Here is a 12379-nt window from a genome sequence, read left to right on the forward strand (position 1 = left end):
GATAAAGGCAGCACTTCCAATCAGTGGGGAGGGATAGAGGCCACAGTATATGGCCCTGGGACAAATGGCTATCATTTGGAGGGAAAAATCCACTTCTATTTCACATAATACACACATTTAATTGCGTGGAAGAGCCAAATATAAAAATTATAAAAGCACTGGGGAAAAAAATAAGAAAATATTTTTACGATTCCAAGGCCTTCATAAACATGAGGTGCACAATCCTTTACAGAAAGATTAACGGCTTTGACTGCATTTTAAAAAATTGTTTTCAGTTTCTGTACTGAAAAGTGAAAAGGCAAATGACAGAGCAGAGCAACTATTTGCAAAAACTAACCAAGGGTTAGTATCTGTAATATCCCAAGAGCTTGTCTCCCACAAATCAATATGAAAGAAGCACAAATAACCCAATGGAAAAATGGGCACATAGTATGAACAAGCAATTATGCAGATAATAGGGAAAGCCAATAAACTAATGAAAAAAGATTTAATCTCCCTAGTAATGAGGGAAATGAAAATAAAGAAACAACAAGATGCCATTTCCCTTATCTGATTAGCAAAAGTTTAAAATATTAATAATATCCAATGCTAATAGCATGAGAGGAGACAAACTCTTTCTTACGCTATTCGTGGGAGTCTGAACTGGGGCCTCCTTCTCAGAGTGCTATTTGACATTAGCTCTCAAATGCGTTTACCAGGACTTTGACGTAGCAATTCTACATCTAAGAATCTACTCAGAGAGCACAGACCCAGGCGTGCAAGGGCTGATTTAAGTAAAGTCATTGCAACAGGTTTTATAACAGCAAATATTTGAAGACAATCTAAATACCTATCAATAGGGGAGTGATTAAAGAAATTATAGTCTGTTCAAACTATGAAATTCTATGTGGTTGATTTAAAAGAAGAATGAGGTAGAGCTCTCTGTACAGACATGAATGAATCTCAGAATTACAACTCTGCTTTTGTTAGAAACGACTCCACCAGAGGTGTGCTGCAGCCCGCTCACACTGGAGCAGATTGTGTGCATTTCTTCTTAATTCCATGGTGGTGACATCACGTTGGTGGCTCAAAATAAGTAAGCCACGGTGGAAGTATTTACACCATGGAAATTGGAAAACGCTACAAGTCAAGGATTTTTTTTTCCCCCCTGGAGAGCCAGATGTTAAACATTTACCAGCACAGCACTGAGCCCATCCAACTCTAAGCCCTGTGTAGGCACGCATGCATCTCTGTCATGTTTTTCAGAGGGTCGGGAAGGAAACACGACAAATTGTTAATAAGCAGCTCAGCAAATGACCGAGAGCTCAGCTCTGGAGCCAGATGCCTGGGGCAGAATCCCGGCTCTTTCACTTAGAACCTGTGTGATCTTGAGCAAGGCATTTAACCTCTCTGAGCCTCAGTTTCTTCCTCTGTAGAGGAGAGATAACAGCACCTACCTTGCTGGGCGCACAGTAAACACTCAGAAAGTGTTCACCGCAACCTCTGGGGAAAGAGAGTGGGAGGCGGACAGGACTCTGCTATTTACTTTATTCGCATCTGTGCTATCTAAGTTTTTTACAAGTATGTGTTTCTTTTGTGCCTTAAAAAAAAAGAAAAACAAAAGTAAAGCCAACAAACCAAATAAAAAAGTGGTCAGGGTGCAGAACAGACTGGCTTCCCTCCCCCTCTCCACCGCCTACTCACCATCAGTGAAGAGAGGCTCGGGCAGCTTCCGGAAGAAGGACTTGAGCAAGCTGCTGATCACGTTGAGATCTTGCCAGCGCTGGGGGAGGGGGCACACGTCAGGCCGCAAGCAGGCCCAGCCCCCAGGGTCCAGTCAAGCCAGGCCCAGGCCCTCCCTAGGATCCGCCCAGACCAGAGATCTCTACTCATCAGGATGATGGCAGCAGAACAGAGTCCCTGGCTAGGTCCTGCCCCCTACACACACACATTTGGCCCCAGTCCTCCCTGCTCTAGCCTGCTCGATGGGCTCCAACACTTGCCCAGCCACAGAAAATACCAGCTGTCTTCTTTGTGCCAGGCACTGTGGGGCACAGAAGTGAGCGAGAGCCGCCCCCAGACCTGCCTGCCTACTGCACCTCCACCGGACCTACAAGTGCCAGGCTCAGCTCCTGCCTCCAAGTGTTCCCCGTTCATTAAAGGGTCATCCTCAGACACCCTCTCCATCCCCCCAAAGCCTAAGCAGCCATGACAGAGCAGTTGCCCATGCCTGGCTCCTTCTTGTCTCAGCCCTCTGCCCTTGCTGGCCCCCTCGACTAGAACTTTCCTCCCCCACTTCACACGGTCCCTCATCCCGCCTAAATGTCACTCTTCAGAGAGGCCTTCCCTGACACCCTGCCATCTGCATCCCTGCCCTGACTTTGTTTCTTCTGTGCAGCTGACCCCAGCTTGTCATTATTTCATGCTTTTGTTTCCTTGTTCGTCCCTTTCTCCCCACAGGACTGTAAGCTCCCCGAGGAGCAGCGATCCTGTCTGTCTTACCCCACACTGTATTCTTGTCACCCAGCTGGGACAGTTAGTCTGGCACTTACAGGGTCAGAATCAGTAATTCTCCAGACAACGTCTGAAGCCATTTTGATTTTCACAACTGGGGGTGCCACTCACATCTAGTGAATAGAGACCATGGATGCTGCTTAATTTCCTCCAAATGCACAAGATAGCTCCCCACAACAATAAATATTCTGCCCAAAATGTCAATTGTGCCAAGGTTGAGAAACCCTGGTGTACGTAAATGGTTGCCGAACACAAGAATGAAGACAGAACAGCCAGGCTGTTGCCCCTTCTGTCCACCAGGGGGCACCACCACCCCACGCCGCAGCAAAGTCAGGCGCCCCCACCTTGCCCGGAATGGCTCAGAGCAACTCACGCCCAGAAAGATGTAATACCCTCAACAAAGAGACACAACACAAAGATGCACACACCCGTTACAGTGGGCCCACAGCTCAACGCCAGACAATCCCACAAATGACACAGTCCCCACAGGCCCGACGGGAGTGAGATCCCCCTACCACACTTCCAGCACTGCCCACAACAATGACACCACGATGTCCGAGACAAAACAACACCCCTGGCACGCCCCCACCTGAGCCCTGGCTAAGGCCAAGCTGCTGCTTCGTTGTGTGCCCACCCCCACCCCACACGGCTCATCTCCCACCTGCCAGCCCAGGTCGGTGGCCCAACATCCTTGCCTCCTCCTGAGTGAAATGCCCAGGTGTCCCCTCCTTCTGTCCCACTCAGAGCCCGGCCCTGTTTTCCTGCTGCCCACCCTTGGCCATCCGCCCCCCAATCCCCAGCAGGACTCCATGTCCCTGTGGTTCACTCTCAGTCTAGTGCCCGTGTATGCTGTCTCCCCGCATAGGTGACTTCCACACCCCGAATCTAGCGGGGCGCGCCCTGACTCAGGCCCTCCTTCCCAACCCTCCTCAAGCTGCCTACCCCCCAGTTTCCGCCAGGGGTAGATAGTACCAGCCCCGGCTCAAACTTTTAGCTCTTCCCTGCCCTCCTTCCTCCCTGTCACGCAGCCAAGTCCTAGAGCTGCTCCCATCCTCCACTCCCCGGACCACCGAGTCCGCCTGACCCTTAGTGCACCCCATAGACCAGTAACTTCTCTGCCAGACCTGCCCTCCCCATGTGCACCCACTGGGTGCAAGTGGGAGCATCACCATCTCTCGGTTTTGCATCCCTAGCTTAAGAACCATGAAACGTTCCCTATTGTCCATGGGGTCAAGGTCAAAGACTTTAGTGAAGCCCACAAAAGCCCTTTGTCCTTTGGGTCTCACTCTCCCCACCAAGCGCAGGAGGTGGGTCCACTCTCTGTCCCAACCCTCCGGGATTTGGGGATTTTGGAAACAGGGGATTTTGGGATTCTGGAATATGCCATCATCGCCACCTGGACTGCCTTCCTGTCCACCTGCCTCCTCCCATCCTGCAATGACTCCAACCCTCGATCCGACCGCCTGCTCCAGCCCTCAGCATCCTCTCCTTCATCACACAGTTTGGTCCCTGATGAGAGCCTGTCCTTTTCTCTTGTCCACGACTTCACACGGACTTGTGTTGCCCCCTGCCCCGCATTTCCCAAGGGCAGGAAGACTCCTGTATATTACATGCGGCTTCATTGTGTGTGACTCAGGGGACTTCGCTGTCCAGATGCACCACTTCCCAAAAAATCCTTTTCATCAGGGCCCCTCTTGGCAAATAAAATCGTACATGAAAACCCAGTATGAAAGATCGAGCAAAGTGGAGTTGCTCTAGTCTAAGCAAGGACAGGGGGTCCTGACCTGCCCCTGGCCTCCCGCAGCCCCGCTGGGAACCCCAGGACTCCGGAGAACACTGTTTGGGATCCACTGTCCCTGCTGCAAACTCTTAAGTGCGTTAGCAGATCCCTGCACAAGCTGGGCTCGTCGCCTCTGATCAGCCGCTTCTCGTCCCATGTTGCAGCCGCCCAAATTGCTGGCCATTCTAGAAAGCATCATATAGTCCCCCTTTTCTAATCCAGGGGTCTGCAAGCCACAGCACAGGCAAAATCCAGCCATCACTTGTTTAGATTACACATGTTGCCCTTGTCCCCCCTCCCCCGCCAAGTCCGAGCTTCAAGCGTGTCCATCCCCCTATCGTTTGCTTTTGTATGGCCCTTGAGCTAAGTATGGTTTTTACATTGTTAAAGGATTATGAAAAAGAAGAGAAGGAGGAGGAGGAAGAGCGGGAAGAGAAGAGACTGCAACAGAGCAAACCGAAACCCACAGTATTTACTATCTGGCCCTTTGCGGAGAAAGTCTGTTCATTGCTGGCCAACTTTCAGAGTCTACGCCATCGCCCAGGCCACCTCTCTGCCTGCGATGCCTTTACCTGGCTTTCACTGGCTTTTAGTGAACTCTGCTCATCCTAAAGGCTCAGACAAAACTACCTGGGAGCCTCTGGCTCGGAGCTCGCCTGGCCGTGACTGCGTTTGTCTGTGCGGTTCAGCCTTGGGCTGATGCCCATGCCCGGGGCTGGCCTGCAAGGGCAGGTCCCATCTTGCCCGTTTGGTGCTCTGGCCCAACGCCGGGCACATCGCAGGGCACAATGAATACAACACAACAGACCACAGAACCCTCCTAGCAGAGCATCCCCCCCGACACCGCCCCACTCCCTTCCACAGCCCCCCAGCCGCACCCACCTCATCCTGCAGGTTGATGTCACCGGGCCCACGGTTGAGCTGCTCCTGCAGGCTGGACACCACGGCATTGTTGCCGGGCACTCGGTAAATGCCCGTGGACTCCAGCCCCCGTGCCTCCACGATGCGACAGCACGCAGCCACAATCAGGGGGACGCGCTGGAGACACAGGCAGGGTGGGGGTGTTAGGGGTGATGGTGGCCAGAGAAGGTGGGGAGGCCAAGATGGGGACAGTGCAAGGCCCAGAGCTGCTGCCAGGAGCCCTGCGGGGGAACAAAAGGCCCTGCTGCCTCCAGTCTAGGGGCTACAAACAGCACCAAAGCCTCATTGTGGCTGAGAAGGAGCGAGGCTCGGCCTCTGCTCTGCTGCTCCCTCCGTGGGAGACCTAGGACGGGGGGGCCTCCCCTCTCTGCACTGTTTCCCCAGCTGTGTCTGCACAATGAGGGGGAGAGCTGGTTCCATGTCCCTTGCTGCTCTGACCCTCTGGGGCTCCGTCTCCCCCTACCCTGCCTGCTCTGGAGATGGCAGACACCCACCTGGTTCTCCGTGGCCGGCTGGCACTCCTCAAGCCGGACCCCAAATGCTCTCGGGGCTGCCTTCTTGTTCTTCTTGATGATGTTGATGCTCCAGGGGGTTCTGGAGGTAGCAGCACTGTCATCTGGGGTGGGGGAGCCAGAGGGAGCCAGAGTGAGCTTGGCGCCAGGGACGGTCACACGCACTCACTGCCACATTCACACGTTTGGACACACGGGGTCTCCATCAAAGAAGCAACCAGGATGGTGAGAGACGATGGGAAATTAGATCACAAGAGAGCAGGCCAAAGGGGTGAGTGCGTTTACCCCCGAGGGGAGGGGCTTCTCTGTGGCCTCAAGGGCTAGAACCACAAGGCAGGAGCCATAGGTTCTGATACAACCAAAGTAAAAACTTTCTAACAGCCAAATGTGTGTGAAGACGGAAAAGGCTGCCCCAGAGAGGGTGAGCCTCTGGCCTCTGCACAGACACAAGCCAAGACTGGAGGACCACCCAGCAGGGGTGTCAGGGAGGGGGACCAGGCTCCAGGTCCTTCTAGCCCTGAGACCCTGAGCGCCCCAGCCCCTCACAGGCATGCACTTGTGGCCAGACACACGGGGTAACCCTGGCACACACACAGGCACACGCCCCCCCCACGCAGACATGCACACCACCCCGTCTCAGCAGCCACCTTCCTACCCTTGCTCCCTGCGGGCTGGTCCTGAGTGCGGAGGCCCCGTGCTGTACTCTGTTTGAGGAACTCAGACTTGAGGCCCCCCAGGCCACGAGAGCCTTTGGGGGAGGAGTCAGCTTTGGGCCCAGAGCTATGGCTGCACAGGAAAGAAGAGAGAAGAGTCTTCATTTGGGGTGGTCAAGCATGCCATCCGCCCCAGCCTCCTGCCATGTGGGACCCTCCCCATCCTGAGGCAGTTCGTCTCAGCCTGTCTGGGGACTGGAGAACCTGAATGCCCCTGCCCCCAGCAGAGGGCAACCTGGGGTGGGGGCTGCCTCAGGCCTGGAGGTGGGCCAGGAGGGTGACCTCTGCCTGGAGTCCCCCACCGCCCCCAAGGTGGGGACTGCTCCACGAGGGCTGGGCCTCACCTTACTTTGCGGTAATCATTAAGCTTCTTGCTGATCAGAGCTTGGTTGGCACAGCCGGGGTCCTGGAGCAGGCAGGGGAGAGAGCAGATCGGGTCAGTGCCCACAGCCGGCCAGCCCCAGGCTCATCCCTGGCCCCCCCACTTCCCCTCTCCTCCACTGGCCAGGCAGAGAGCACAGACCCTGGAGCGAGAAAGACCAGGGCTGGACTCCTGGGCACCCCTACACCAGCTGTGTGGCCTTGGGAAAACCACTTAGCCTCTCTGAGCCTCAGTCACCTCAGCAATAACCATGGGGAGCTAATAAGGCAACCTCAGGGTTGGGTGCAGAATTATGCACACAGCACGCATCACAGTCCTGGCAGGCATGGAGGAGGTGCCCCATGAGGGACAGCTACTGGCACAATGAAGAGGACTCGGGACACCCTGACCATGCCCTGTTGGGGACAGCCCAGCCAGGCCCCCAGAGCAGAGGGCCCAGATTCCAGGTACTTCCCTCCCTGCAGTGAGGACAGATATGTCCTGGTTAGCGAGAGGACCTGTCCTCAGCAGGAGGGTCTGTGGCCCGGGGGCTGTGTGCTAGCACCGTCTCCCATGGCCAGGGCAGGAGCCCACCTGGACCAGGCCCCAGGCCCACTGGCCCTTGGCAGAGACCACCCCCCAAGCCCCCAGGTAACTCTGTGCAGGTGTGTCAAGGCATCTTTGTGCAGGTTCCTGGGTGAGCTGCGTGGAACCCCGAGTGAGTGCAGCTACGGCTGCCCAGAAGGGGGCGCCATTTTAAAACATTCTCCCCAAATCTCTGCCAAAGCCCCTGACTCGCACTCTGCCCGCCTGCTGCCAAAGGCCACGGTCACACTGTTTGTCCCCCTGCACACAGGCCAGCCCTAGCACAGTTCTGGAGCAGGGCACCTCATCCTGTAATATACCCCATGGGAGACTCCCACCTCCCTCGCCTCCTGCCAAAAGCTGGGACTGGCCTGCGGCTGAGCTCTCTGCCAGCGCCTGCCCAGGGCGGTCCTAACAACAGTAGCAACCACTATCGTCACTGCGGTTATCGTGGTTACTGCCGGACACCGAACGCCAAGGAGGCCAGGCGCGCTGACCCACTGTCCCTGCATTTTTCCTCACACCGAAACCTGGGTGGATGCCCTTGTAGGTACGCTCCTGCCGCCCAATTTTCTAGAAGAGGGAAGTGAGGCTCGGAGCGGCCACTGGAGGCCCACAGCGGGTAGGGGGCGCCCTGCCCTGCCCCCGGCCGCGGAGCCGGGCCGGCCCTCACCTCGCCCTCGGCCCTGCTGTTCTCTCGGATCGCTCTGATCCAGCCCAGCATGTCATCCCGGTCCTCAGCCTGAAAGAGATATTCACAGAAGTCAGCGGTGGTCAGCCGGAACACGTGCCTCCTCTTGGTCTCGCTGTAGGAGATGTCCACCAGGCAGGAGCCGATGCAGACGGGCGCCGCCTCGTCCTCACCTGCGCCGGCCGCCGCAGCCCCCGCCGCCGGCCCGGGCTCCCGCCGCTCCTTGCTCAGCGAGAGCGAGCGCGCCCGCAGCGCGGCGTACACCCGCTTCCACTGGCGCAGGCCGCTGCCCGCTTTCTGCAGGGAGACACGGGGTGGGGGGAGACAGGGGCGGTGAGAGGCCAGGCCTGCCACCACCCCCGGAGCAGCCGACAGTGGACAGCAGCAGGGACAGACCCCACCCACCGCCCACCAGGAGCCCCTCTACTCCACCTGGCTGAACCCAGGTGACCTCCTGCCCACCGTCCACCAACTCTCTCTCAGCCCCTCGCCCGCTTGGGCACCCCTACCCGTCACTCTCAACCCCCCCAGAGGACCCCAACCTTCTCCCACTCTAAACACCAGCATCGGCACCCATCGGGTGCTGGCAACACCCCAGAGACCCAGCAGAGGCCCCTGCCGGCATGGCCCACCTTACATAAAATCCTCATAAAGCCACCCCTAGTCCACATACTGTCCCCCAGCAAAGCTGGTGGGGAGCTGTCCACACTCCGGGGTGTTCTCCCCACTTCTCCGCCTCTCCCCCAGCACTGCACTCAGCATTCCCCGCTCTCAAGGGCACCCGGACCACCAGGCTGCCAAAGCCAGTGGCTGCTTCCCTGCCCTTGTTGTAAACCTCTCAGCAGCAGCTGGCACGACCGGCCCCTCCTTTCCTCTCCAAACCCTGTCTTGGCGTCTGGGCCCCCACACTCCTTGGTTTTCGTCCTAATTCCTCTGGCTCCTTCTTAGTCTCCTCCACTGCCCATCCCCACCCTCTACACCTGTAGTTCCCAACCGGGTGAATCACCCCCAGCGGACATTTGCCTGGAGACACAGGGGCGGGGCTGCCATGGCAGGTAGCAGAGAGAGGCTGGGATGCTGCTAAATGTCCCACCATGCACTGCACAGCCCCTCAAACACAATTATCTGGCCCAAAATGTCAAAAGAGCAGAGGATAAGAGCTCCTAAAGGAGCTCCAGGACTTTGTCCTGGGCTCTCCTCTCCCGCACGCCTCCCTCAGGGACGCCATCCATGCCTGTGGCTTTAACCCGGTCCATCTGCTGATGACGATTCCCAGATGTACACCCCTGGCCACCGTCTCCCCCAGCCACAGCCCGCGGCCTACTTGCGTCTCCTCTTGCATGTCCCTCAGGCACTTCACACACTACTTGCTCATTTAAGGCCACATGATTTCTCACCATCGAACCTGTTCTCCACCCCCACCCCCATCTTTCCCAGCTCAGTCAATCCACCCAGTTGCCCAGAAACCTGGGAGTTGCCCTTGACCCCTCCCTTATCCTTTCCCTTGACATCCAACCCATCAGGAAGTCACAACTGTTCTGCTCCAAAATATCACCTGTCTCCATCTTCCCTGCTACCGCCTCATCCCCGCCATCAACACCTCTTGCCTGGACAAGGCACACACCTTCCCAGCCTCCACTCTCACCTCCTGCAGCCATTCCCAGCCGGTAGCTGCAGCCATCATTTCCAAATGCAGAGGAAGGGGGCCAGAGCCCCATCTCATGGGATGCCAGAGCCCTTGGAATCAAATCTAAGGTCTTCTGTGGTCCGGCCCCTGCCTCTCTCCAAACTCATCTTCTTCCCTCCTTCTTTCTCACTATGTCACATCTCAAGGCCTTTGCCAGTGACCAAGCCCAGCCCTTCCTTTCTCAGGGCCTTTGCACTTGCTGCTTCTATCCTGGGGCCCCCTTCCCCCTCTTCTCTATGTGGTCGCCTCCCTCTCCGGCTTCAGATCTGAGCTCCCATATCACCAAGATCACCTCCCCAGTGAGGCCTTCTCTGACCCCTTTGTTTCCCTAAAGGCCACTCCCCCTTCCCTCCGACTTGCATGGACCTCATCAGCCCATTCATTTCCCCCGAGTGCTTACTGCAACCTCAGGCTGTCCTGGGGGCCGGGGCATCGTCTGTCCTCTCACTTGCAGGCTGAGTGTTCATCAGTATTTACTGAATGGGCTGGTGGCCTACCCACTGTGTCAGCCTCTGCCCTGGGGTCAAACCAGAGAAGGAGACCCAGTGGCTGGCAGGTGAGCACAGCCGACTCTGGCCTCCCGCTCAAGTGGATCGGTGCTGTGGGTCCTGCCCATCGCAGAGCTGCGGGCCCGGACAGGGACGTTCAGAGCAGGAGGCGGCAGGGAGAATTACAGTGTGGGAGTGAGGTGGCGACAAGGGCACCCCTCTGAGACTAAACCAGCTGCATGACCTTGCATGAGTCAAGCTCCCTCCCCTGGCATCAGTGTCCCCAGCTGGCAAGGGACAATGAATGAGCTAGGCGCCCAGGTTGCACCCAGCTCCAGTGCTGGGTCTGTGGCTTCAGGGACAAGTCACACTCCCGCTCCCCTCCTCTGTCTGACAGCGATCTCTGAAAGAAGCTAGGGGCTGGGAGGGACACGAAGAGGCTTGCTCTGCAGGGGCAGATGACATCTGCCTGGGAAACAGGACCTCGGACAGACCAAGGGTCTGAGGCTGACTCCAGGACCCTCCTCTAACTCCCAGGCCATCAAGGGGATGAGTGACATCAGATTTGGGCCAGCAAGGGAGTGAAGGCTCTGGCCTCCAGAAGCAGCCAGTGAGCAGGAAGGGGCCAGCTCCCGTCCCTGCCAGGAAACACTGAGGCCGGGGGCTGCCAGGGGCCCTGGGAGCTGGGGGACGGGCTCCCGGGCAGAGTGAGTCAGCCGCTCTCATGAGCCTCCATGGGGCTCAGACATTGGACTGGAAGGGCTGGTCCGCACGTGGCTCCCCTGCTCAACATACACGCTGTCCCCCCTCCCCAGGACACCCCCTGGTGTCACTGCGATCTCGCTGGCTCTCTTTTTGGTATCTCACCAGCCTCACCTCCCTGCGCCCCACTTCCTCTCGAGGCTCTTGCTTTTCCCTTCATGCTCCTGTGCCCAAGGCCAAGGCGCCCAGTGCACGCTCATGGACAAAGGCCCTGCCCAGGCGGACCTTCCTCTAAGTGCCACAACCTCAGAGCCTCTGTCCCCAGGACACTTCCGCTGGGGTCTGTCCCACAGTCCCAAGGGAACCCCTTGGCTTCCTTTCCCCAAACTTGTTCCTCCAGTGCCCTGTGGCCCAGGGGAGGATCCCACCACCTGGGGAGGGTCCCACCACCCACCATCCTCCTGCAGCCCAAGCCAGGAACCCAGGAACCATACTGCCTCCCCCTCCTCCTGCCCTCCCAGTCATCAGCAAGTCCTTCCCCTCCAATTGCTCCCTAAACGGTCCCCTCCACCCACCCCACGCCTTGACTTTGGCCAGAGCTCTCCCACCCCCTGCCTCGCTCACCTAGACAACAGCAATGGCATTGTCTCCTCCTGTCACAGACACATTTGTCTCCTGTCGTCACACACCTCCCCACTCCCCAATTAAAACTCTGGACGGGCTTTCCCTGGGTGCCAGGGCCCCACAGGCCACAGCACATGCCCGACTCCCCATCCGGCCTTCCACCCCCTGCCCAGGGCGCTCCAGGCACCCTGGCTCCCAGCCTCCCCGCACACCCCTCTCCACCTTCCACACCCACACCCCCCAAGACGGCGTCTACCCACTCCTCTCCCTCCCTGCCCCTCCATGTTCCATGAGAAATGTCTCAGCCTCTGGACACCTGCCCTCCCCGACGCTACCCCACTTCTGAACCCCCCATCACAGCAGTCTGTGCTTGTGGAACCATCAGGCCACAGGCGCTTTCTCTGCTTGTCAGGAGCCCCAGGAGGGCAGGGCCAGCCTGGCCCTCTCACCACTAAATCCCCAGGACCTCAAAAGAGATGGGAGGCCCCTGAGCAGAGGAGGCCTTGGTAATTAAGGACGGAGGAGCGCCAGTCCTGCCCAGACCACGCGTCTCGCCTCATCCACACAGCCCTTGGAGTGGAATAACACTGTCCCCATCTTACAGATCTGAAAAGTGAGGCTCAGGGAAGTTAAGGGGGTGCCCAGAGCCACGTGTTTGATATGCGGCCAGGCAGGAACTGAAAGTCTGTCTGCTTCAAAGCTTATGTTCTGAAGGCCGGGCGCGGTGGCTCACGCCTGTAATCCTAGCACTCTGGGAGGCCGAGGCGGGCGGATTGTTTGAGCTCAGGAGTTCGAAACCAGCCTGAGCAAGAGTGAGACCCC

At 57.5% G+C, this 12379-nt stretch overlaps 1 protein-coding gene across 1 annotated transcript in view; it reads right to left on the reverse strand.

Moving 5' to 3' along the window:
- ARHGAP23 (Rho GTPase activating protein 23) overlaps positions 1 to 12379 on the reverse strand; it is a 70220-nt gene that overhangs the window by 20044 nt on the left and 37797 nt on the right. The window contains exons 12-17 of the mRNA XM_012662970.1: positions 8039 to 8353; positions 6764 to 6825; positions 6362 to 6492; positions 5689 to 5810; positions 5156 to 5311; positions 1684 to 1762 (exon numbers count right to left, since the gene is read on the reverse strand). Coding sequence (XP_012518424.1) covers positions 1684 to 1762; positions 5156 to 5311; positions 5689 to 5810; positions 6362 to 6492; positions 6764 to 6825; positions 8039 to 8353 — 865 coding nt within the window. The remainder of the gene's footprint in view (positions 1 to 1683; positions 1763 to 5155; positions 5312 to 5688; positions 5811 to 6361; positions 6493 to 6763; positions 6826 to 8038; positions 8354 to 12379) is intronic.

Source organism: Propithecus coquereli, unplaced genomic scaffold (assembly GCF_000956105.1).
Source record: "Propithecus coquereli isolate 6110/MARCELLA unplaced genomic scaffold, Pcoq_1.0 Scaffold119, whole genome shotgun sequence".
NCBI classification, from domain to species: Eukaryota; Metazoa; Chordata; class Mammalia; order Primates; family Indriidae; genus Propithecus; species Propithecus coquereli.